Source organism: Brachyhypopomus gauderio, chromosome 4, assembly GCF_052324685.1.
Source record: "Brachyhypopomus gauderio isolate BG-103 chromosome 4, BGAUD_0.2, whole genome shotgun sequence".
Taxonomy (NCBI): domain Eukaryota; kingdom Metazoa; phylum Chordata; class Actinopteri; order Gymnotiformes; family Hypopomidae; genus Brachyhypopomus; species Brachyhypopomus gauderio.
In genome coordinates this window covers 27,088,576-27,114,546 of record NC_135214.1, presented here as the reverse complement: position 1 = coordinate 27,114,546, position 25,971 = coordinate 27,088,576, and the positions used below count along the sequence as shown (strand labels likewise).

The window sequence follows — 25,971 nt, the reverse complement described above, 5'->3', positions numbered from 1 at the left end:
GTTAATTCACCACATATTACCATTATATTACCTGTTTTTCTGCCTTTTTGAGGTCTTTACAGGGAGATGTCACTCACTCTGTGGTGTACAGAGAAACAGTAACGAGGCGCACAGAGCGCGCGGGGGAGGGCGGGTTGGCGCGCGGGTGATAGGTGTCGTGTGTTGTTATTATAAGAATTATTAATTTGACTAATATTATTAAACAATGAAATTATGATTGTTATGTGAAATTATGATTATGTGATTATTTGCTTGTTTTCACATTTATTAATTGTTCATTTGTTTAAAAAAAAAAAAAAAAAAAAAAACCGCATGCACGCGAGCGCCCCCCTGGACAGCCGGCGCCCCTAGCATTTGCCTATATCGCTTAATGGAAGGGCCGGCCCTGCATACGCAGAACATACATCAAAACATAGGACTTAGAGCGAAGCACACAACCGTGACAGGAGCAGCCCTAGATTATAATTTGTTAATGATTAATAATTAATTTGATAATTACTACTACTTGTGTGATATGAAAAATGGAATCTACACTACTGTCGGCAGGTACACCTGTTTGTCAGTTTATTAGGCTTTATTGCCATCTAGTGGTAAAAAAAAAAAATTAAACGACGTCTTTAAACATGTTGCATTTCATTTTATTATTAATCCATCGTATAGTTAAAACGGCAGTTGCGTGCATTTCCACCACAGACTGCACTGGGCCGACACACCAGAGCGGCAATAAAAATAAATAAGCCCTCGCGCTTTTTCATGCGAACACACTGCTTTATTAAGCTGGATAAAAACAGCAGTGTGTGTGTGTGTGTGACCATGATATAGCATATTTTATGTATTTATTTGTAGTAATCCACCTTGAATCATTTCAAAATCAGTTATCCCATGTTGTTTTGTTTCCGGCTAAATCTATTTATGCTACTATTTGTTTTAACCTTACTGTAAATTCAGGTTGGATTATCAAATTGATATAGGTCTGGTTTTCGAGTCTTCTGAAAGCAGCCGGATGCCCAAACGTACATGCTAGCATGAACCAAAGTGCATGAAAACATCAAAGCATTTTATTGATATATAATGGTATGAATTCAGTCAGTTGCCATGACTCACAGAACAAAGTGACAGTGTTATGGGAACAAAAACAAAGCAACTTCACATTGGGTAAATATGGAGTATATGAAGGCCCACTAACAGACTGTAACAGTATAAATTAAAACACGGAGAGGTTAAAGACTGTAGCCCTCATCATGATGAAGAAAACCCAGGATAAGGAAGGAAACTACAAAACCAGTGTCATAAATGGGTTTTATGGCAAAGTTGCCTTGCAATCATACCCCATTTGGACAATTCAGTCCTTTTGGCACATAGCAATCAGAGCAAGAACAGTGAGAGACAGGAAAGAACTTTCAGTCTTCACAGCATCTCCATTGAAAGTGTCTAACAGATATACTATAGAAGAAAAATGCGGCCATTTTTGAGTAGCATTCACAAACCAGCGATAAAATTTATATTTTCTCAAAAGATGTTATGGGAAATTTAAAAAAGTATCATTATAAAATGCTGGTAACATGCTGTCTTGGTGATGCAATATGTATTTGTTCATACAAAACCACTGAATATTTCAACAAGCAGTTAGCGGTCAAAACAGTGAATTAGGAACAGAGCCTGTATATTGTTTCAGGGAGTAGGGTTATATTTTTACATTTTTCAATAATTTTCTACCCCGTCACATTCTTTAAAATATCAGAGTGACACTTAAGACTTCCATGCATGAAGAAAAAATAGGAGAAAAACAGATCATAAAACAATACAGCAGTTCACAATATTGCATCGAGTTGTCTCTGGCTGAGAAAGACAACATTCTTATCTAGAAAACCAATCATATATTGTGTTGTACGGCTGAAAGTCGCACAATACACAAAAAGATCTATGATTTGCTTAAAGATGACATCAAATAGAATCAGTGGTTATTGAAATGTTACACGTATGAGCAGTCAAGTCACCTAGATACAGTAAAACATTTTGCTGAGATGTCATTTAGTGATGATAAAAAAAAAAACAAAAAATAAAAAAAATAATGTGGCCAATAAAGTAAATAGCTCAATAATGCATACAATCCCCTGAATACAGAGGCCAACAGCCTCAGGTTCCCCTCTGACACAGTAGGTTGGCTCCATATCTACAGGAGTTTACTTGAGTCAATAGCAACGATGGTCACAAGAAGAAATACTGTGGCCTGAATCAGCAAACCACTCCTCCTCGCCACGCACTGGCCAACACTAGCGTTTCAAAATGGGCTGGTAATGGCTGGCAAACGGAGAACGTCAGTCTCCATAGAAATGTACATAATCTGTTGCTAAAACTATTCTTTTTGGTATATTTCTCATATCACCACAATTTCCGATAGAAAACAAGGCACTGAGCACAGTGATAGAAGTTGATTGACTTTCTGTCTTCTGCCAAACGCAGTGGACAGACTGTTGACTCAACACGCGGTGTCTGGGGACGCGCACCAACACCCTTCTCTCACGTTCTGTTTCACACCACAGACCAACGTCTCATAGTTCAAAGACGTCTGCAGGTCCACTGATCCAAACTAATCCAAAGTCACATTCTCAAAACAGTTTCTTTCAGACTCAACCAGTGAGCAGAAACAATTCCCCACACAATTACCATAGAAGCTAATCCAAAATCTTGACGTCTGTCACCTAAACTCTCTTCACTGCACCTACACAAGACTTTTGCACCAAGGCCAGCGCCACACACAGGGGACGTGTTCTCACAAACACACCCGCGCCAACAACACGCCCTTTCCACAAAGGAGAGACAGTCTCAACAATGCCTGCCTCAACTTTCAGCCCTCGTCCAACACACAGACACACACTCAGACGGACACACACACACACACACACACACACACACACACACACACACACACACGGGCTGGAGGCTCTAGCTGAAGAGCTTGACGAAGCATCCATGACAGTAGGGCTTGTCGTTCTGCTCCTTGAAGGTGCCCTTGTTGAGCTGCTTGAGGCAGAAGGCGCAGACGAAGTGCTCGGGGTGGAACTTCTTGCCCATGGCCGTGATGCAGCGGCCCGTGATGGGCTTCTGGCAGCCCGAGCACAGCGAGCCGCGCCTCTCGTGGTAGTGCACCTCGCAGTACGGCTGGCCGTCGTGCTCAAAGAAGCTGCCGTTCACAAAGGGCGTGAAGCACTCCTGCGGGGGCACACACACACACACACACACACACCAGCCGTCACACATTCGTGCCTCGGCCGTTTTATCACTCAGTAAAAAGCCCATCTATGGGGTGGAGACTGTTTCTTCAGTATGGTGCAAACACTACAGCAAAAAAATGTTCCAGACTGATGAAAGCACACCCATACCCACACATACACACATACCCACACATACACACATACCCACACATACACACACACACACATACACCCACCCCACACATACACCCATACCCACACATACACCCATACCCACACATACACACATACCCACACATACACCCATACCCACACATACACCCATACCCACACATACACACATACCCTGCAAACAAAGCACTCGGGATGCCAGAGGCTGTTCAGAGCGGAGATGTAGTTCTCCAGGATGGCACGGGCACAGCCTCCACACTTGGGGGCAAACAGGTCGAAGTAGTCCTTACGGCAGTACGCCTTCCCATCTTTCTCATGGAAACCTGAAACACACACACACACAGGTATGAGCAAGTCCCAGCTGTGTGTGGAAGACACAAGATGGCGGAGGCGGCCACTCACCCTCAGGGCCAAAGAAGGCCCCGCACTGGGCGCAGAAGAAGTGCTCGGGGTGCCACGTCCTGTCCAGGGCAGTCACGACTTTCTGCGAAGGGCAGAAGTGCGAGACAGCAACATGACTACACCAGATCCCCTCCAAACACCGCACAGCATTTAATACCAGAGTTAATACCAGGGCACTAGCGAAGTTAGCCCGTTTTACGCTAGCAATAAACCCGCAGCCTCGAAGATGTTGAGATCATGGTACGAGAGTGAGGGGGGGGCGTGGTCCTCACATCCAGGATGGGGCCATTGCAGTAGTAGCAGCGAGGAGAGAAGAGGTGGTGGTAGTCCCGCTCACAATACGGCTGGCCGTCCCGCTCAAAGAAGTTTCTAGAACCGATCTCCTCCTGGCAGTGCGTGCACACAAAATGCTCCGGGTGCCACGTGCGGCCCATGGCCGTCACCACCTGGAGGAGCACAAACATTTTGCTTTTCATATAAGTAGCGACGGAGACAAGTGAGCAACTATAGTAATTTATTGTTAATAGTGGTCCAGGACATACTGATCATGTCATAATTTCCCATAATGTACAGGGGAAACAAACAGACCAACGACAACAAGAAGAGCGTAGACCTGCCTCACTGATGTCACAGGCAGTGTAGACCTGCTGTGGTCATCCTTACCTGCCCAACGATGGGCTTGCAGCAAGCCCCACACACTCCCTTGGCCACAGTCTGCACACCCAGCTTGTGCAGGTCAGACTGCAGGCTACCCAGCATGTTGTCCAGTTTGTTGACCTGTGTGGTGGGGGCCTTGCCCTGCGCCATGATCTAGAGAGAGACAGACGAGCCCTTAGGACGGATCTCACCAGTAGGGGGCAGTAGGGAGGGGGATGGGGACACACCCAACAAAAAAAACCCAAACAAGCACAAAACAATGGACACTCACAAACACTCAGACAGGATGAGGTCAGACACATGTGCATGGAAAGAATTACCACTTTTAGTAGACGCACTTTACCTAGCGCTGTCACTTACTGTTACAAGCACTACACACCATGTTTATTATATAGTCTTACACTTAGAACCTGAAGCAGTTCTTCCTGCACTGAATGTTGTATGATTTATGACTGGGCTGGAAGCACTCTCTCCGTTACACACACACACACACACACACACACACACACACACACACACACACACACACACACACACACACACACACACACACACACACACACACACACACCCCCTAAGAGTACTGCGCCTGTTATCCTGAATACACAGATGGAAGTCTACCAACTATTTTCCATCATGTCACAGCTCATCAAAACACGAGACATGCTGAGCTCTGCCTCCATTACAACAGACCAGCCAGAGGGTCCATGCCTGCACCTGCATTGGAGGAAAGAGGGGGTCGTATTCCGTTTGGCAGCCCACAGAGACCAGCACTTTGGGGGGCGTGACTGGTGCAGGTGGGGAGGGAGGTGCAGGAGGAGGCACAGGGGTGGGCTTAGGGGCCGGCGGGGGGAGCTGCACAGGTTCAGGGGTGGGCGGCTTTACTGGTGCGGGAGGAGGCTGAGGTTGTACAGGGGGTTGGGGGGGAGGAGGTGGAGGAGGGGTCAGCTCCCTGGGAGGCGGAGAAGGGGCCGGAGGAGGGGGAGGAGGAGGAGCCGGAGCCTCCTTCACCGGAGCGGGCCGCTTCGGCTGCTCAGCCGGGGGAGGTGGGCGAGGGGCGGGGGGAGACTGGGGAGGAGGGATCACCTTCCTCTGAGGAAGAGGAGACTCGGGAGGGATGATGATCTACAGAGAGACAAAGAGAGAAAGAAGGCAGGTGGGGGGGAAAAATGGATCGTGAAAGGTCAGTAAAAGAAAGACCAAAAAGCGACAGACTGACAGAGATGGCGAGAATGCAAAAAGAATGAAAACGGGAATGTCCCGAAGCGACGCTTCCTTTGACTTTATCTACCTTGTCAACCTCCCTGTTGTGGTCTTCTCGTGAACGCTTGGGGTTCGACATGACAATGACCCCCTCGGTCAGCCAGTCGTCCGGCTGCTTTTTGGGCCGCTCCTTGCGAGCAATACCCAGCTTGCCCTGCAGTTCCTCAATGAGGCGGTCCTGGGAGCTGCTCTTGTGGAAGATGAGCGGCCCCATCTTCCTGCGGATAATGCCGTCCCGGAACATAGGATGGACGTTGGGCGTCTCCTTGGTGCGTCTGATCACGGACTTGATCTGGGGTGGGGCAGGGGCGGAGAGCCCATCAGCCTCCACGTGCTCCAGGAACAGGGCATGCAGCAGGAGAAGCACGGAACGCAGTGTAGACGCAGGTGTTAGACAAACTAGTCCAGTTGGGATTAGATTATCATGGCTGGTGGTAGAACACAACGCCAAGCAGCAAACGTCAGGCAGCTGTCGTCTCCATAAACACAAAGCTAAAGCTTCAGGCGGACCAGTGTGATGGTTAGGGTCCATTAAATGCAGGGAGTGAGAAAGTCAATACCAGGATTATTTTCATAACGCCGAGTGTAGACCTAGGAATTGTTGGGTGTGGACCCAAAACAGCAGAAATATGAATACTAATGACTTTCATGCTGTATTAACACGCCACCACTCCAAGCATTGGCATGCAAAGCACTGACGCAGTCTCCAATTATCAGAAATGATCCACAACATTCAGACACAACATTCTCCAGTGCTTTAGCGCACTGGAGCACAGATCCGCAGTTCCATCCATACGTGTCCAGAGGCAGAGATCCTGTCCATGGGGTTGGCAGGCTGCAGCATGGGCAGGTCCATCTGGGCATCAGGGGTCCCGGGACAGGAGGACGGCGTGAGGGATTCGTCCATCCAGCTGGCCTCCGTCATGGGCGTCATGGAGCCATCTGCTCCGTCATAGGGCAGCTTTAGCTCCATGTCGGCCCAGTCGAGAAGTTCGCTCCGGCAGTCCGACTGGTCCTCGAGGAGACCATCCCCCGCCTCGCTCTCGGTGTGCGTGTCCGGCTGCATCACCCTACGGTCCATGGACACGATCGTCTCCTCAAACACCGGCGGTCGCATTGCAAAGTTCAGCTTAGGAGCTGCTGAAGCCATGCGAGGGACATCACCCACAGGTTTGCTGAAGCTCATGGCCAAGAGATCATCCAGAGCATCATCCAGAGAAGGCTCCAGAGCTGGAGTCTCAAGCCGAGCTGGAGGTGGTGGTCTAGGGGTAACGGTGACTGACTCGGACTGCTCTGATGGAGGTCTGGGGCTCGACACTTTGGGCGCCATAAGAGGAGAGAAGCTTTTCGGAGGTGTAGTGAGGTGAGGAGAAGTATGTTTGGGAGGTGATGGAGTTTGTATGATGGGTGATTCACTGAGAGGGAGAGCAATGGGAACAGAGGTAGCACTGGTAGATGGAGCAGCAGGTTTGGGCTCAGGACTTGATATATGATGGAGGCCGTTAGTAGCTAGAGTAAATGAAGGACTAACTCCTTCTGGGGTCTTTCGGCTGGCAGGTAGACTCGTTGGAATAGGAGATTTAGAAGAAGACATACAAGTTGTGGGAGATGCCAACCTAATCCCCGTGCTAACAGATGGACTCTCCGGTTTGGCAGGGCTACGATGTCCATCACCATGGCTAGTGAAGAACGCAGTGGCAGTTGTAGTCCGGGACAGGATGGCAAAAGAGTCCAGCTCAGTGTTCAGCATGGAGGCAGACACATCAATAACAGAATTGGGGTCTGGTTTTGCTACAGGGGAATACCGAGAGTTAGGCGGGGCAAAAGCCGAAGAGGTGGAAAGGAGAGAAGAAGGGGTGGATTTGGGGACACTTGAGGTCACGGCCCCTGCTTCACTGGAATCTTCCACTATGTGTAGCTCTAAAGCATCAGGAGGGGAAGGCAGTGGAGAGTAGCTAGCAGGTTTAATATGCAGACTGGAGTTTGGGGAAATGGTGGCGGGCGCTAATGTGGGAGGAGGAGAATGGACTTCCACGACCGTAGAGAAGCTGCTGGACTGATCAAACAGAGGCTCAGAATTCAGTGAGCCCAAAGAACTCGGCTGGAGGACAAGAAAGGAGGGGGAAAGAGGAGGCAAGAAAAGACATTAAAACAGATAAAGAAAGGGAAAGTGAAACAGCCGAGGTTAGATGAATACAGAAGATAACAGTTAAATAAAAGTAGAGCATTCGAGATAGGAATTGAACAAAAGGGCACGGAGCACAGGGCATCAACAGCTCTAAAGGCCCTGCCGAGCAATCTGTCCTGAAAACAGACACCGTAAACAACATTCTTCCACACGCATTCGCAGACATTTCGTCCCCTCATCCTCTCACGCGCCACCCCGAAGAGAGTCTTCAGACAGGCCTCACACACTTCTGCACAGGCTCTCACGCATGCACTCACATTGCTCTGCACCTTGAAGTCGGACAGGCAGGCCATGAGCTCGTCCAGTTCTCGCGTGGCCGAGGTGGCCGACATTCGGCCCTGCTGCTCGGAGGGCGCGTCCAGGTGGCCTTCCGTTTGGAGGCCAGGGCCGGCGGGTCTGCTCGTGCCAGATCACAACATTAAATCAAAACCCGAGCCACGTTAAGAACCGCGGGGTGTGGCGACTACGGCGGGCAGGATCTTACGGCGGGGCGGGTATGGAGCTCTCCAGCTCGCTGAGCAGGCTCTCCACGCTGGGCCGGCCCTCTTCGGGCCCTTTCGTTCCGTTTCTCTGAGGCTTGTCCTTGGCGCCGGTGCTCAGCTTCACACCTGGGTGGGCCCCGTTCTCCTGGATGTAGTGTGCTGAACTACAGGTGGGAATGGGAGGGGCTGCATCCTCTACAGCCAAAAAACAAAACAACAACAAAAACACAAATAATGGCAATTACGTGAGCATTGTGAACCAGACGACAGATAAAGTGAGGCAACACAGGGCCCTCTGCGGTGCGTCTCTAATTAAGCACACCTGTGGTGGAGAAGGACGGGGTGCTCTGCTGGACGGCATTGAGCTCCATAAGCAGGCGGTCCAGTTCCGACAGGTTGCTGCCCAGAGCAGAGCTCATGGCTGCTGCCGAGGACTCCGACGACTTCTGCTTGTTGGGAAAACTGGAACCAGCGGAGGGGTATTGGGTTAAGCCTCAGCCGACACAGCCGGGACACGAGCCGGACGCCGCGGTGCCAGTACTGACCTGTAGACGTGGTCCTCTTCCGAGTGAGAGAGCGGCGGGCTGCTGCTGTTCCGAGACAGTGTACTTCTTTGGACCGAGCCAAGAGACTAGAGAATACAGAGAGGGAGAAATGCAGCTTAAATCTTCCACACCTGAGGGACGATCAACCACTGACAGCAGACGTGTACACTTACATTCACATTCACATGGTGTTCATTCCATTGGTTAAAAGGTAGAGATGCTGAAAACCAAAATGTCAACTTCTCAGAGTCAAAAGGAAATAAGAAAGGTATGCGTCACGGACCACTGATCTATTCCAGAGGGCAGCATGACTCTTACATGTTTGGAGATTAAAATAAATAAATAAATAAATAAATAAATAAATAAAAACCCCACACAGCTGAAAAGGAAAAGGAGGATGAGCTTCAGATAGCACTTCATGTCATCAAGGCTGGACCAAAAATAATAATCGGGGAGGGGGGGGTCATAGTGCTGCTTCTTTGGATGACCTCAACGACAGTAACAAAGTGCAGCCTACCACAGACGACTATAAACACATCTAGCACTCGCAGCCTCGTTCCGCAATGATAAAGTCATAGCTCTAATAAGAACTCCACGCTGCACAAAACGCAGTTCTGGAATTAACGACCCCCATTTTAACTACAGGTAAAACTGAAGGCATTTTAAGATCGTCTTTGTGACGGAGCACGTGTTGAGAAACACCCCCCCCCCCCCCCCCCCCCCCCCCCAGCTGATGGCGACTGGCCGTCATGGGCAGAGGCTGCTTGTAACTAGTTGTACGTGGAACGTGGTGAAATAAAAGGGGACACAGAACCTGAAGAGGCAGGCGTGTGCGGCTGCAGTCAGGACTGGATGTGTTGGGTAACATCTACCATTAATGTGGCTCTACTGTGGTGCACTTGCAATGACTACACATGATTCGCAAGGGTTTTTTTTTCTCCGCAATGCCTGCAGTAAGCATAATAACAAAAGCCTTTAAGGACGGGCGGGCGTGCCCCTCCCCCACAGGCACATGTATCGTCTTGAAGGCTGACGGAATGTTTGCAGAGTTTGATTCACACTTCCACAGGGTCCATTGAAAAGGCAAGATGGCCATGGCATGCAGGAAAAAGAGTATTTGTGTACGGGGAGGGAGGTGGTGTCTATATAAGAGCGGAGGTCCCTGTCAGCGCTGTATGTTCAAGACACCAAAATGGGCCGTAAACATCAGCACAGCACAGTTGTGAGAGTGCGTCTCTGAGCTAGGTGTTCTCAGCAGGGTGAGTCAGACTTGTCTGCGTCTTGGCAAATTTCTACATTCCTGACTATTATCGAAGAGACCCATCATTCAGTCAAAGCTAGGGGAACTGAAAAAACAAAATCACATTTTTGGATTCCTATAGATACACTGCTGTAACAGGAACAAAACGAAAGAAATGACAATGTTTCAGATGGATTAGAGAATCTCAAATCTGTCAATGCTGTAAACGCTGACATTTAAATGCCGTAGTTGTGTCATTTTCAGCCATTTAAAAAAAAAAAAAAAAAAGAGAGGACATGAGAGAGAGAGAGAGAGAGAGAGAGAGAGAGAGAGAGAGATCAGGGACATGTTGATGTTCATCACCTGCTGTGAGGAGTTGTGAGAGTCCGGTCGGTTCTGGAGCGATCCGTTCAGGGCCTCGGAGGAAGGCGGAGGGGGCAGGGGAGGAGGGGCAGGATCATCGTGGAGGAGACTGCTGCCCCCGCTGGGGAGGGAGTAGGGCGTCTCGTCGGGCAGGAACACGGGACACTTGGAGATGTGAGCAGTGGAGGACTCCAGATCCGCCAGGAGAGCGTCTGTAGGGGCGGGGACTGCTGTTAGAACTGGAGCGGGACCAGCGACGGGGCTGAACGTGTGTTAGAACTGGAGCGGGACCAGCGACGGGGCAGAACGCGGGCTGAACGTGTGTTAGAACTGGAGCAGGACCAGCGACGGGGCAGAACGCGGGCTGAACGTGTGTTAGAACTGGAGCGGGACCAGCGACGGGGCTGAACGTGGGCTGAACGTGTGTTAGAACTGGAGCGGGACCAGCGACGGGGCAGAACGCGGGCTGAACGTGTGTTAGAACTGGAGCAGGACCAGCGACGGGGCAGAACGCGGGCTGAACGTGTGTTAGAACTGGAGCGGGACCAGCGACGGGGCTGAACGTGGGCTGAACGTGTGTTAGAACTGGAGCGGGACCAGCGACGGGGCAGAACGCGGGCTGAACGTGTGTTAGAACTGGAGCAGGACCAGCGACGGGGCAGAACGCGGGCTGAACGTGTGTTAGAACTGGAGCAGGACCAGCGACGGGGCTGAACGTGTGTTAGAACTGGAGCGGGACCAGCGACGGGGCAGAACGCGGGCTGAACGTGTGTTAGAACTGGAGCAGGACCAGCGACGGGGCAGAACGCGGGCTGAACGTGTGTTAGAACTGGAGCAGGACCAGCGACCAGGGCTGAACGTGTGCTACAGGACCATAGTGGATGTGCATGTGTGCTGGCAATGGCAAATATTTTCAGTGGGTATTTCATGTACCAAGGGAAAAGATTTCGAGGTTCGAGCTAGCAGTTGGTAAAAATATTCCAAGTTCGTTATGTTGTTGTAAAATTGCATGGCAGAAAAGTAACAAAAAAAAAAAACCACACACACACACACACCACACACACACACACCACACACACACACACACACACACACACACACACACACACACAGACAGACAGACAGACAGACAGACAGACAGACAGACAGACAGACAGACAGACAGACAGACAGACAGACAGACTTGCAATTCTTATCAGCATTTTGATCCTGTGCATGTGAATTCTATTTTGAAGTTAAAATACAAATATGTACATTTAAGGCTATTTCCAGCTAATTTAGTGAGGATAACCACAAAATTATGTTTGGGCAAATTTCACTATTTCACTACAAAATCGAAGCATGAAAGTAAATGCACACGCACAAACCGGAAACGTATACACAAACACGCAGTGTATACACACTGGTAATATTTGCAAAAAATCTATCAAACTATCTGCACCCTGGTCTCTCGACCTAAAGCCTCTGTACACTCTGCCACCCTTTAGTGAGACAGTCACTCTTCTTGGGGTCTTACTCATTACTGAATTATTTTTAGCTAAATGCCAGTGGATTACATGAAATGCAATGCTGCTGCTATGCAAAAGATGCAAAAGATTCGTATCCCAGTCTGGGGCTGGTTCGTATCCCAGTCTGGGGCTGGTTCGTATCCCAGTCTGGGGCTGGTTCGTATCCCAGTCTGGGGCTGGTTCGTATCCCAGTCTGGGGCTGGTTCGTATCCCAGTCTGGGGCTGGTTTTCTGTGTTTAAAGCATATCCATGAATAGCTTTGGCCACCTTTGTTTCTTCAATCAAATGTTCAAAAGCTCAACATTCACATCAATATTATAATCCCAAAATGACAATATTGAAAGTCAAAAAGTCATATTTTTATTGTTGGAAATGTTTTATCAGAACAATTACCAAAGACAAAACTAATATGATCTTTACAATATCACTTTATGTCCAACATTATATGGTAAAATCATTCCACATGAGACCTAAAACAGTCACTGGCGTGCCATTAACCTGCTACCAAACACATGACCAGTGCCTAAAATAACTACAGACTGATGAACAACAGAGCTTAAACACACAGCACAGCTTAAAACACAGCACTGAACAGCCAAATGGAAACAGTAACGACTTCTTCCTGTCTCGCCACGTCCATGTATCTCTCCAAACATCTAATATCTGCGTGAGACAGTGACCATGTGACTAACAGTCCTCGCTCACGCTACTAAACAGCGCACGCAAAAAAGAAAAAAAAAAAGAAAAAAAAGGCCCTTAAACTATGCACAAAGTTTACACCAAATCCAAATTTCTCAAATAAAATGTGTCCCCATATCTAAATCTCTTGGACAAAAGCAAAGTTGTAAAATTTCAACTGTTCAATGACAATATGTAATACTCCATCTTTATTAATTAACTGAATTCATATGTAATACTCCATCTTTATTAATTAACTGCAATGGCAGCTTAGTCTCCTTAGACACATACAGCTGAGCGTATACTGTTCCCAGGGGTCATTTGGACTTCGAGTGTGGCCCCTGAGAGATGTGCCAAAGGCCCCTTTTAACTGCCAGCTGACCGTACCGCTTGGGCGCTGCTAGACGGTGTCTCGAGCGGTACAGACACCTGACCCGTTGCAGATGCACTTTAAAAGGTGTTCATAGACACAAAAAACTGACACCAAGCTAACGACTCATGACACACACCAATATCCTTTAACTATAAAGATGAATCATATCCTCATATCAGATCTAACCTTGAATCCACGGTATTAGTGGCACCTTTCATGGCATTCAAGATCAATTTACATCTCAGAAGTCAATTCAAATACACACCATATTTAACATATTAATGCTGTTGGAGATGGTATTCAACCTTCCCAAAACATCAGTGGAATCAGCTTCAAATACAGTTTTAGAATAATATGCAATGAAATGTGCAGTCTGCCACACTTTTTCAGTTGCACAGTTCTTAGGTGGGGGTCTGAGTACTGCATGATAGATGGGATCTGCTGTCCATCAGCCAATGAAAATGCTCGGGGGAAGCTCAAGAGTATTCAGAATGGTCAGATGAATCTTGTCCTGTTGCCATGGGTGGTAGGGCTATAGGGTAGTTATGAAGCTAAACTGCTGTCATACTCTATCCTGGTCAGGTAGCCTGATCCCCCAGTAGTGGAACGTTAAGTGCCTGTCAACACACACACACACACACACACACACACACACACACACATACACACACATACACACACACACAGCGGCCACAGACATTATGTCATTGACCAGGTTCCATTTTTTTTTCTCCTCTTTTCAGTTTCCCTGAGAGACCGTCGGCGTCTGCTCACACATGTGATCTTTCGGACTACGTGTCTGAAACTGATTACATGGGTGTGTCCTGCGGGGTTGGCCAGATAGGTTCAACCAAAGCAAACACAGCAAAGAAATGAAGACACACGCAGAGGTGGTTAGTGATCTGTGGCCATGTGCTCCAGTTAGAAAAGAAAATAATCTCCAGTAAAAGTAGGAGATTCTTTTGAGCCGAGAGAGAGAGAGAGAGAGAGAGAGAGAGAGACAGACAGAGAGACAGACAGAGAGAGAGAGAGAGAGAGAGAGAGAGAGAGAGAGAGACACAGACAGAGACAGTGAGAAAACGAAAACTTACAACCTAAATGTGCCATGACCAGCTTGGACAAACTAGAGCTTTTACCTTGATACCTATATCTTTTCCATCTCTCTCTCTCCTCATCCACCCAACCTCTGCCCCGGGCCTCCATCCATCCACCCAGTCCTCACCCCAGCACCTCAATAACAGCCTGGGTCCTCTAGGCCACCATATACCCTATGAGAGGGTAAAATAAATCCAAACAGCTTAAGATCTGACATCACGAGCGACCAGGGGCCCGACATCGTGCCAGTTTGTATGACAGCTACATGGTAACCTGCGCCCTGGAAATCCGAGCTGGGGCCACAATTACTCGGGAGTTTACGAGCACGCATACCGGAGCAGAAGAAATTAAACTCTGGCCCCGACCCTGCTGTAAAAGAGGTGTGGTAGCCAGGACTAATGCCGAGCTGATCCGAAACGCAAAGCCATCGCGCAAGGCCACAAAGACGACGTCTGCAACTCGAGCTGCACTTTGGTAGCGGCCGGCAGCTTGGCCAGGTACGTCGGCAGGCTATTCTGAAGCTGCCAGGCTGGACACAAATGGCAGACACAGCACTGTTAGGGTACGGGTTAAAAACCACACAGATAAAACACCCATTCAGAAACCAACGGTGCACACCAAACTTTTATTATAGAGGTTTTGGGAAAAGACATTTAATTTTCTTAACCCCCCCCCCACCACCCCACAAACAGAGAAGTTTGATCCAAGAAGAAGATTGTAGTCAACAGGTTGGTAGTTTTCTTCCGTCCTTCCCACACAGAGCGTAACAGCTAGGATTTGTTAGTAGTCTGGTCTAGTAGTGGCTCTCTGCTTGAGAGCTGCCCTACATGTAAACGAGAGGACATCTGGGCTGCTTCAGACAAAACAACAGCTGTGTTTAAAAACAACGGGGCGACAAAGGTCTACTCACAGAGTTATGTGCGTTTCCTTCAGGATCTCTCCGATCTCCTTACCCACGCCTGACCGAGTGCCCACACGTGCACGCCAAACCCAGAGAAAGGAGTGAGAGAGTGAATCATACACAGGGGGGTGGGGGAGTGGGCCACTAAAGTGGGAGGGACACACAGGCCTGTGGCCATTAACCCACACTTTACCACCCGGGCCACGTTTTCCTTTCAACAATTCTGCTTCGCCTCGTTTCACCTTTTCTTCTAGCACTGGGCGTCCACCACACAGCGTTGGGACGCCTCACCATGGCTATGAGTGAGATTGTGCCAGAGATTAGACAGTAAGTTGAATCAGAAACCTGCTAACCTCTGGTCAGGAAACCTGGTCGCCTCTGCTTGAGTTAAAGAGCATTTAAATATAGACGCCTGATGTGTCATTAGCACTTAATACATAAAATAAATAATAATAATAAAAAAACACCAGAGGCCATAACCAAGACTGGCTATGTTTAACCACAGCCATTGAAGCGTGAGGGTGTATGTGGCCTAGCTATTTAAAGTTTGGGGATCAACACGTAAGTCAGGGCGAATGTGCTGAAAATAAAGCAAGCGGGCTAACGCTCGCTCTGCGGGACACGAGAGGGGACCCGCCGTCAACGCCGTGCACTCTTCTCCGTGACATTTGCCGTTACTTTATGATGGTGCCCTGGGAGCGTGATTAATGGTTCGATGGGTAAACAAAGTATCCATAGCAACTGAACCGAGATAGAGATCTCAGCCAATCATAGGCGACTGGGACAGGGCTCAAAGCACCGACATGGGTAACATGATGAAATGGTGTTTCCATCACAAGTTAAATGGTGAGGCCAAGGAGCATAGAGAATAAATGATTAACCAGGGTCAACAAGAGGAAGCAGGTAACACAACAGTGCACCTTTCTGTAGGACAGCAGATGGGTGTTTCCATGAGAACTCATTTCAAGTGAAGCTCGGAACAGACGATAATACCACACTTGGGCTAATCCGCCCACATTTTTTGCTTGAGGAGTAAATCTTGTGGTCAAACACAGCAGTGCCACAATGTACCATGCAGGACATCCTGCTCAACGCTCACTCTTCCTGTCATTGGTGTGGTGAGAGTTGCAGAGGGGAAAAAATGTTATTACTTCCACGAAGATCGACACACTGGCATACTGGTTAACAGTAAAACATGACATTTTAAATGGCAAATAGCATGGCCTCAACACCTGACTACAGTCTGAGACAGTGCCCCTTATTATCAAAGGCACACATTTCAGCTCTGGTCTGATTTAAAGCAGTGAATGTCAATCTGATGACTTAATCTGCGAGACATGCCCAGACACACCAGAAGGGGGCAGTCTTGAGTTTAATATAAATGTGGGAGGAGGGCCTTGGGGAGAAAAGCACGGCTGCTGTTTATGGAGAATGCGCAGTGGTTCATTAGCGTGATCAAGAATGCAAACAGGAGCGCAGTGCCAAGCATTTGAGCCAATCAGGGGGCCACAGCGGCGATCACGACAGCACACGCCGTGCCAGCAACGATGCAAAACGGGAAGCAGGAAAGCTGGGCCGACCTGCAGGCATGGCTGAACAGAGGGGAAGTTTCCACTTTGCAATAAAGACGCATTCATCTGAGCAAGAGCCCTGTTCAGCTCCCTGACATTAGACCAAAGGAAGCCCAGAACGTCATCTTCCTGGACCTGCTACAAAACAGCTGGGTGGCTGAGGTACTTGGCTATGTACTACTATGCAAAAAAGACTGACGTTTTAAAGAGCACAGTGAGCAAAGGTCATGTAATATAAAGTCATGGGGCTAAAGGTGAGGCCCCATTCGTCCTTTTCTGGGAAACCCAAACCCCACCCCCCAACCCCAAAAGCAGACTTGCACGACATACATCCACGTCTTTTTTAATCTTCCATGCTTGCGGAGATGGTCGTCCTCTCCGCCGCCATCCCCCCACCCACAGCCTTATCGCAATATCTGAACGCAAGCTAAGAATTTCTCGCATTCCTTCACCGAGTGGCCGAAGAAAGGAGCTACAGACGGGGAAGGTAGAGCGAACGTGGGCGTGACCGCATCACAACAACTGGCTCTCGGCCAAACTCAGACAATGTTATAACAGACCGGGCTCATTCGGGTCAATTTACTACCACTGACCACACGACGGATTCCACCCATCTAATTATAGAAAAACAGAAGGAGCACACTGAGGCTCTCGGCCTCCCCTCCCGAAGCAAAGGCCCTTTTATAAGTGGTTTACATTTAGATTTATCTGGAATCTTTTGTAAAAAAATTCCGCGGACTCATTCGAAAGCCGCGTAAGAAGTTGAGGCAGGAATGAGGAACATAAGCAGACAATCGAACACTTTCACACCCCGTAATTTATGTGCCTGACGGACTGCAGTCAGCTTTACAGGTACCCTGCCACCGAGGTGCTGTCGACGTTGCAGCGAGGGGAGAAAAAGAAAGCGGAATGTGCCGAACATCTGCACGGCGCTGCAACACGTCTCGGTGCTGGGGGGGGGTAGCCAGCTCCTCCCCGGGGTGTGCGGGAAGCGTGCTGCTACAAGCCGGCGGGGACCGTCCAGATCGGGCATGTTTACGGGGAAAGAGCAGACCTGGCAACCCTGTGTGTGAAACACTACACCACCTATATTTACACTAGCAATGGCTGGGGAGCGGGAGAGAGAGAGAGAGAGAGAGAGAGAGAGAGTAGGGGAAGGAGTGAGTGGGGAGATGGAGTGAGATCATAAATGATAGATCACAATGAAGCTGGAGTCGAGGGTGGAGATGATCTGGAACAATGTGAAGAGGGGAGGAGCAAGACGTGAAGGGCGGGGGAATTGGCGAATCAGGTGAGGGAAAGATTTACACAAGGAAAAAGGGGCTGAGGAGGTGTTCATTGGGAGGATGAGAGATGGAGATGTAGAAAGGAACATCAAAAAGAAGGGAGAGCCAGGTCACACTGCAGAGGAACGGGAGGAGTCCAACAAAACTTGGGACAAAAATGACAAACGAGTTATGGTGCGGAGAGCCTTGTGGAGAGGTTCTGGGGCAGAGAGGGTGGGATGAAACTCTCACCCACAGCCCCACCTGAGCAGAAAGTTGACACTTCCCTGCAGAGAACCCACGGCCCAAAATAAAAGCTCTACCCTGTGGAGCTTCAGGCCAAACAGACGGCAAAGGCGGGGGTGGGGACGAGGCTATTTAGGACACGCAGACACACGCACAGAACACACACACAAGCTCATTGGCTGACTATAAGTAAATGCTGGTTGACACGGTGTTTAGGTTCGACGTCTTAAATCGAAAAGGTCCGTGCTGACCATGCAACTGCTTTACAAAACCATGCCACATCAGGCCTTTTTAGGGTAACAGCACGTGGGGGTGGGACTATGCACCCGCTGGAACGTTTTACACAGACTTTTCCTCCAGGCTTGGGGGGGGGGGCGGGGGTCTCCCCGTTTTAGTCATGCAGGAAGAATTCTGTTCAAACTCTGAGCAGCGCTGGGATGTCCAAAGGCATCATCAGGACAACAATCAGCACTGTGTCTTAGCCAAGAGACGTGGCCCACAAGAGAGGGAGAGCGCCGCTTAGAAAGTGCTGGCAGCAGAGCGCTGGACAGCAGATGGAGATGTCCTACACAGAGTGCCATCAACGTCACTCTGTAACAAGAGGCACCACGTGCTGCGATCATTGGTTATAAACCACATTCCTCTGAGATAATTGAGAACAGATAGGCTAAAAGCCTGGAAATGAGGGCCATGGTTAGAGTAATGGGGCTGAAGAGAACCAATAACCTCATTAATGTATTCTTGTAACATCACTTTACTCAGGGCTCGACTTAACCGCATGTAGCAAGTAGGTTCCTTCCAAACGTCAAACGACGGAACAAACTAGCTGGTTCTCAAAGAAAAATGGGCAAGAAACCTTGATACTTCTAGGCGCAACTTCCTTTTTTGGGGTTTATTAAGACAGCACTCTGCTGACCACAATCTGCTTGGCGGCAACAAGAATGTCACAGCTGGCTGCGGGGAGAGAGAGAGAGAGAGAGAGCTGCAGGGAGAGAGAGAGAGAGAGAGAGAGAGCTGCAGGGAGAGAGAGAGAGAGAGAGAGAGAGAGAGAGAGGGCTGCAAGGAGAGAGGGCTGCTTCCTCTTCAGTTTCCTGAGGAAGTGCCTTCCGGACCCTTCGGCCTGCTGGGCTCCAGGGCCGGCCGGCCTGAAGGTCGGGGTGGAGGGCCGGGGTGGTGGGGGCAGGACGGCAGACAGGAAGCCGTTCCAGGCGTGACCGGGCTTCGCCCTGATTCGCCCGTTCTCTTGGCGCACACGTCTCTCCTCAGCTGCTGCGTTCTGGCTCTTCGCTAAAGCCGCCGAGGTTTTGGGCGAGTGTGAGAACAGGCCTGTGGGCGACGGCGCGGGGCGGCTGGGTGCAGCCTAACCGCGGCCTCAGACAGATGAGCACGAAGACGAGCAGTTCGGCGAGGGGTGGAGCGTCATTGTTCTGCCTATTCTTAGCCCGCTGCTGCTCAGAGAACGTTAAGATGGTTCCCCGATGAAAAACAGACTCGGTTCAAACAACATGGCCATTGTGCACCTGCTTGAAATGATTATAATGACCCCTCTGAAAAGCGGCCAACTTGTGCATGCGTGCGTGGCAGCGTACGCAATTCCTGCACTGCTAAGTAATGCCGACAACATACCCTCAGGAGAGAAGACCAGGGTTTAGACATTCCACAGCAGCTCAGCCAGCCTGCACAGGGGTCCTCCGAACCAAGACCACAGCATTCTCATGCTCGCTCTCTCTCTCTCTCTCTCTCTCTCTCTCTCTCTCATGCTGCATCCAAGAGATTAGATTGCTATGCTTCAGATAAGACTACAGCATATTTGAGACCGAAGACATAAATCAAAACATGCCTATATAGGTTGTTGTAGACAATGAGTTATGAGTTATGTAATACTCAATATTAGTGAACAAATATTAGTGTGAAAAAGTAGCACAGACTAAAGCACAGGAAAACATGTCAATTTCCATTTTATTTCCAAACAAAAACTAAATCAAACCAAAAGCTGTTTGCCAATTTCAAGTGTTTAACCTCATTGGGATCATAAGGAAAATGGTAGTCACTCATGCTTAACCAAACAGCAGTTTCCTTGTTCAGAATGGGTCCATTCAAAACACAGTTGTTAAGACTTCCAGTCCAGCAAGCAAGCTTGATTGTATAAGTGTGAATTCCATTTTAATGAGTACGACTCGTGTTCAGCAGTGTCTGATGCTTTAATATAAACTCTAGCATCACAAATTCTGATGGTCTGTTCATCAATCACATCTACATCCTGCATAAAATCCATTTTCGTTTTAGTGATGAAGCAGCCTCGCATCCTTAAAGATCCACACTGTGATATTCAATGTGTAACTTTTTAAAGGTGCGTAAGTGAAAAGACAGTTGGCCTTAGTGTGAAAGCTGCTCATTCTGCACTGCATAGACTAGATTATCCTAATCTGCTGTCAAAGATCCACAGACAAGTAATATTCGACATTCAAATGATCCTCTCCACACAGTTCAAGTTCACTTCTGAAAGTTTAATATCCTTGTTGAAAGTTTGTGAAAATTCAAACTGCATATTTTACTTCCAACATGACTACAAACTCAGCCAGTTGATTTATCAGTTGATCTGAACATAGACTTTCGCTTGCATTTGACACTACTGTAAGCTGCAATGCATGATGGAACCATGTACAGTATCTCAACAATCTGAATCACATTTTGCTAAACTAGAGCTTAAAGAAGCAATACCAATTTGGTTCTGAAACTCCTCCTACTACATTTTATCTTAAGCCTAAACCAGAACAAGTCATACTATAAAATCAAATCAAATTCATTGAGCATCATTATTCAGCTATCTCTCAAAAACAGAACAGCACCCCTGAGTGAGTGAAAAACCTTCCATATTAAAGCCACTTTTGTTTCCTCTGAGCACCTTAAGTCCCGAACTACTTGGCTTACCAAGGCAGGAACGCAACACTACTGCAGGAAAACAAGGGAAAGCCAAACACATTTGCTGCTGCAACTACACAAGTGCTTTTTAATCTTCGGAATTACGTATTGCAGCTTTAAGGGGAAATTCACCTTCAAGAAGAGCCCATGAGGCGTAATAGTAGCGCGGCCAGATTATGAAACAGCTGAAACCGTATATGTACGGCCAGGTGATAAAGGGCCTAAGTTAGCAGTGCTGGCATGCAGGTTGTTGACTGTGCTTGTGGGGTACTGTAGCGGTGATGTGGCTTCTCAGTCATAATTATATGTCATGAGGCTCTCAGGTTGCCCGAGTCCGAGCACCGCTTTAAACGCGCACAGCAGCAAACCTGGCGTTTTAGGCCGAACACGCCACATATCAAAGGCTACTACGGTGTGTATTGTAATCAGACACTTGAAAAACGTCTCCTATCCAGCCTGACCTTGTGAACCCTCTGGCATGCCGGCTCACACTCCCACACTCCCGGACGAGGAATCACTCTGCAACCTCAACACACTGCAATGTGTGCTGCTCAGGCGGCCATTCTTCTAGTCACCATTATACGGGCATTCATCTTGGGGGGTGGGGGACTTAGCCCCCCCCACGCCAAAAACAGTGACGCCATACATTCCACCAACACCTCAGGAATTCTGGTCAAACTAAGACAGAGGAGAGGGGCAGACACCAGGTCTGGGCACTGTGCATTCACTCTCCTAGAGCCCAGATCATTTGGAACCACAGACAGGCTTCTGTGTCCGTCTCGAGGAGTCATAACGAGTGTTATGTTGTCAGCAGCACCACGAGCTCGACTCTTTCACAGCACTGACGTGGGTGGTTTCAGTATGCATGTGGACTGTAAGCATTTTGCGTAGTAGGAATAGTCGTGCCCTGCGAGGTTCAAGTAGCCCGACACTGCATCAGGGCTTTGAGGACAATGTCGCAACAAGCATGCAGACAGATGATTGGACAAGCAGAGGGACATAGCCTGTGGGTTTCTCCTGACAGACACTCAAGTCCTATAGCAGCACTGGCTTCCAGCTCCTGAGTGGCCATCATCACGTTATCATCACACACTGGGTCTAATAAAACGGGGGTGGTAGGAGACCTCAGCGCAAAAAGACACTCCCAAGCTCAAAGACACTCCCAAGCTCAAATATGTGTAGGTCTAGTGATGCGATTACTACGATTCCCTAAGTTTATTAGAAACCATCAGCTACGACACGGGACTAATTGTGAAAGGGAGAAGGGGTGTGGGTGATGGTTATCAGTGAAGTTTTCAAACGTTTTAAGTTAATACTTGAGTAATAATAAAACGGTGGTTTTAACTAGGCGTTTATCGTTAATCTGTTCAATACCTACGCTGAAATAGCCGTTCAAGTGGGCAGTAGGTTTTATCTTTGATACTTCAGCTTAGTGAATCTTCGCACTTCACAGTTAACAGAAAAGAAGCTGCCACATCCAAGGAATTACGTTACATCCGTAAATCGTGAGCAAGAAACGGGAAAGCAGCAGCCTACATTAATAAACAACCATTAACAAGTGTCCCGAAGAAAGAACTTGTCTCAGAAGCGACATTGTTCTTAGGAAATAGCGATTCACCAACACTTTAAACCTTTTTCCTTTAACACCAGTAACGTAAATCACAACTCGTGGGTTTTTCCAAACAAGCAAACTATTTATGCTAACTAGCTAGCCAAGTGAACATACGTGCGTGTAATCAGATTTAAGAAACAAAAACAAGAATTTCAAAACTTTGGTAATAGAAAAAAACTTTCTAAAACTCAGACCCTACAAGCGACAAAATGGCAACGTTGTTTCAATGTGTGATCCTCGTTAGCGATAGCTAACCAGCGACCAACTAGCCAATTAGCTCTACCCATTCCAACCACTTTCCGCTATGTTGCTCTGGGCTAACCTGCAGAAAACACAAGCCGTAGAGAAGTAAAGGCATTTTTACCTAAATCGTCCATGCTTCTTTAAATTCTTTGCAGGTCTACTTGCACGTCCCAAGAAGAACGTTATGAGCCCGGTTCTTCTGAACCAAGTTTCTCTGAAGTTCTCTGCTGATGTTCCTCAAACGCCCAGGTCTGGGTGAATGGACCCCGACGCAGACATCAAAAGAACGAGACTCGCTCCACTGGAGTGACCTCTAGCGTCCAAAGACTCCTACCCATCTGAAACACACAGGAGATACATCCTACATGAGTACGAGTCCACGCGGTCTGCTAAGACCATCAGGTTTGTGAATGGAAAATGACGTTCGCAGAAAGTGATGTAATCGTGTATGTTGAAATTTATGCGAGAGTGAATACTGCAGAATAACTAGACTCGATGAAAATGTATGATCACGGGACTAGGTGATCAATTGAATTAAAAAAGTGTAGATGTACTGGTCTCCAAATGAAATGGGCGCCTAGTCCAGAGGTTCAGATGGGGAAAAAAGGCAGTCAGCTGTGAAAATCTGGTGCACACTGCTCATGTATTGTTGGGTGCTATGATGAAATACATTTACTGCGGTCTTCCAAGATATGACAACACACTGCTTAGAGATCTCAGCATTTCACAATACATTTCTAATATTGACACATGCGCCGTTTGAGGTTTGCAATTGCAAAAGCAGACATATCACACTCAAAACATCTGGAGTACTTTAATTTCCCATACCACTACACAAGACAAAAGAAATCAAGACAACATTTTTCTTTATTGTGCAGAATAAAGAATTTGAATATCGCTGAAATCAACCCCCCAGACCAAACAAACAAGATGTCAACCTGTCCCCAGCCCTCCTCATGAGAAATACATAAATCACACATCCCAGTGTACATGGTCCAGTTAAAACTCTAAGGTCTTCAGCTTGTTCTCCTCTGCTGGGGTCAGAGGCTGCTGGGCCAAGATTTTGCCATGGAGCCGGTGGTGCTTGCCTATCCCGAGCTTGGGCAGGCCCCTGTTCAGGCCCTCTAGGAGCACACAGGACTTGCACAGGGCCTGGCTGGAGATGTAACCGCAGCGCGAGCACGTCCCTTGGACGGGCATCTTCACGCCCTCCTTCACCGAGAGGTTCTCCCCGGAGTGGATGACGTCCATGATGGAACTGGGCCTGATCGCCTCCAGGTCTTTGAGGAAGGCGCGAGCGTGGCCGCGGTAGGCGTTGGGCGAGTACACGCACTCCGTGGAGAAGTAGTCGAGCTTCTTGAAGTAGGCGTAGAGCACGATCTCCTTCTCGTAGGCATACTTGAGGGGCTTGCATCGCGGCACGGCACCGTCCCCCCCGCCGCCGTCCGTGCTGATGGCCGTGCAGCGACGCAGACGGGCTACGTCGCCACGCAGCACGTTCATCAACACCGTCTCCGCAACGTCGTCCGCGTTGTGACCTTAAGAGGCAAACACACAAAACAGCTGGCATGAATATAACTCACAACCAGGTAAAACACTGAACTGCATCACACCATATACCAATAGTCCTCTATTACACAATACAACCAGGCCTTTGCAGCAACAGATGTCCATAGAAAACACATAACACAAGGAAGTGGAGAGTGCATATACATACCTGTACAAATCTTGTCCACATTCAGCATGATGGCTCCCCTGTCAAGCGCCTGCCGTCGAAACACTCCACAAAAAGTGCAGTTGTTCTTCAAGCCCACTTGCTTCACTATAGCATCCATAGTCCAGCCGTAGAGTTCCTCATAAGACACAATCTTAAGAGGGAGGTCGTATTGCTGCTGGTTTCTCTTCACCGTCTCCAAAGAGTCGTCGCGGTAGCCCGTAATACCCTCATCCACGGACAGCAGCAATAGGTTCAGCCCGTAGTCGTAGCGCTCGTTAAGCACCTTCATCACATAGGCCAGCACTGTGGAATCCTTCCCGCCGGACGCTCCAATGGCCACAGTCTCACCACGATTAAACAGGCGGCCAGACACGATCGTCTGATGGGTCTCTTCTTCAAAAGCCCAGAAGAAACAGTCTCTGCACAACGAGTGTCCAGTCTTCGGCCGCTTAAGCACAGCGCGACTCCGCGCACAGCTACTACACCGGACGGGCATAACGACCGAGCCTGAGGGCGAGAGCAGGACCGAACCCGCTTCACCCGCACGGCCACCGTCACCTAGTCAACCTCCACCCGCCAGGCTGACGGACTGGAAGGAAGTAAAAAGAAGCTAACTAATGGTAGCTGTGTATACTGTATGTAGGAGAAACACCACCTCGTAATCCCCACCAGGCAACTTTACACCGTGTGACGACCAGTACACAGATAAGCGTAAAATAACGCACGAATTAAAGTCTCGTTTCCGAGCGGCGCCGCTTACCTACGAAGTTGAACACACGCAAACATCGGGACACAAGGCAGGCGACAACTGATCTATGGTAGCGGCAGCTTAACTTCAAACAATACGACGTGTCTCTTAAAGACCAATGAAGTCGCTAAGATGACTTTGTTAAGGGCCTTTTTGTCGTAACAACCCATGCCTCGTTTAAAGACTAGTAGACAGCTTGCTAAATTAGCTACTTTTGTGTTTGCTGAACTCTCCCCATGCAGCGCGCATGCTTCTAACCTTCCTGCTTCGTTTTACACAAGGCACACACACACGCACTATATCGCTCCCTTGCGTGCCGGAGTGTGAGTCTACTTACAACGTAATATATATGTCTTAAATTAGGTTTATTTGACTTATGCATAAATGTCCAGGATAATAGTACAATTACATTCTTGTGGTAATAGTAAATGTAATAGTAATTGTGAAAACTGAGTCTTTACTATACAACACAATACCATATGAAGAAAAAAATAAACGTAAAAATTAGTGCTGTCAATTCCAGGTGCCGTGATTAAAAGTCCTCACCAGGATTTTGCTCAGGCTTC

General features: G+C 48.4%; 2 protein-coding genes across 5 annotated transcripts; both read right to left on the bottom strand.

Moving 5' to 3' along the window:
* Positions 1-1,036: 1,036 nt before the first annotated feature.
* pxnb (paxillin b) lies at positions 1,037-25,556 on the bottom strand. 4 transcript variants are annotated; one of them, XM_077003444.1, is made up of 15 exons: positions 25,418-25,556; positions 23,062-23,278; positions 10,527-10,738; positions 8,924-9,009; positions 8,701-8,840; positions 8,381-8,573; positions 8,154-8,292; positions 6,505-7,809; positions 5,737-6,000; positions 5,163-5,570; positions 4,452-4,598; positions 4,061-4,234; positions 3,789-3,870; positions 3,561-3,709; positions 1,037-3,213 (listed from the first exon to the last, which is right to left on the bottom strand). In XM_077003444.1, exons 2-15 carry the CDS (start codon positions 23,072-23,074, stop codon positions 2,947-2,949), a joined length of 3,579 nt encoding a protein of 1,192 aa, XP_076859559.1. In that variant the 5' UTR covers positions 23,075-23,278; positions 25,418-25,556; the 3' UTR covers positions 1,037-2,946. The 4 variants fall into 4 exon arrangements, with proteins under 4 accessions (XP_076859559.1, XP_076859560.1, XP_076859561.1 ...); XM_077003445.1 differs by having other exon boundaries at positions 8,166-8,292; XM_077003446.1 differs by lacking the exons at positions 5,163-5,570; positions 5,737-6,000; positions 6,505-7,809.
* Positions 23,790-25,558, bottom strand: ctu1 (cytosolic thiouridylase subunit 1 homolog (S. pombe)). The gene is made up of 3 exons (XM_077003448.1): positions 25,418-25,558; positions 24,658-25,246; positions 23,790-24,478 (listed from the first exon to the last, which is right to left on the bottom strand). Exons 2-3 carry the CDS (start codon positions 25,151-25,153, stop codon positions 23,940-23,942), a joined length of 1,035 nt encoding a protein of 344 aa, XP_076859563.1. The 5' UTR covers positions 25,154-25,246; positions 25,418-25,558; the 3' UTR covers positions 23,790-23,939.
* Positions 25,559-25,971: the final 413 nt, after the last annotated feature.

Coding starts and splice junctions, on each gene's coding strand:
- pxnb (XM_077003444.1), bottom strand. Junction 8,293..8,380: donor AGCTCCATACCCGCCCCGCC/GTAAGATCCTGC, acceptor TGGCACGAGCAG/ACCCGCCGGCCCTGGCCTCC. Junction 6,001..6,504: donor GGATCTCTGCCTCTGGACAC/GTATGGATGGAA, acceptor GCCCCACCCCAG/ATCAAGTCCGTGATCAGACG.
- ctu1 (XM_077003448.1), bottom strand. CDS start 25,153: ATGCCCGTCCGGTGTAGTAGCTGTGCGCGGAGTCGCGCTGTGCTTAAG. Junction 24,479..24,657: donor TGTGGACAAGATTTGTACAG/GTATGTATATGC, acceptor TTGCCTCTTAAG/GTCACAACGCGGACGACGTT.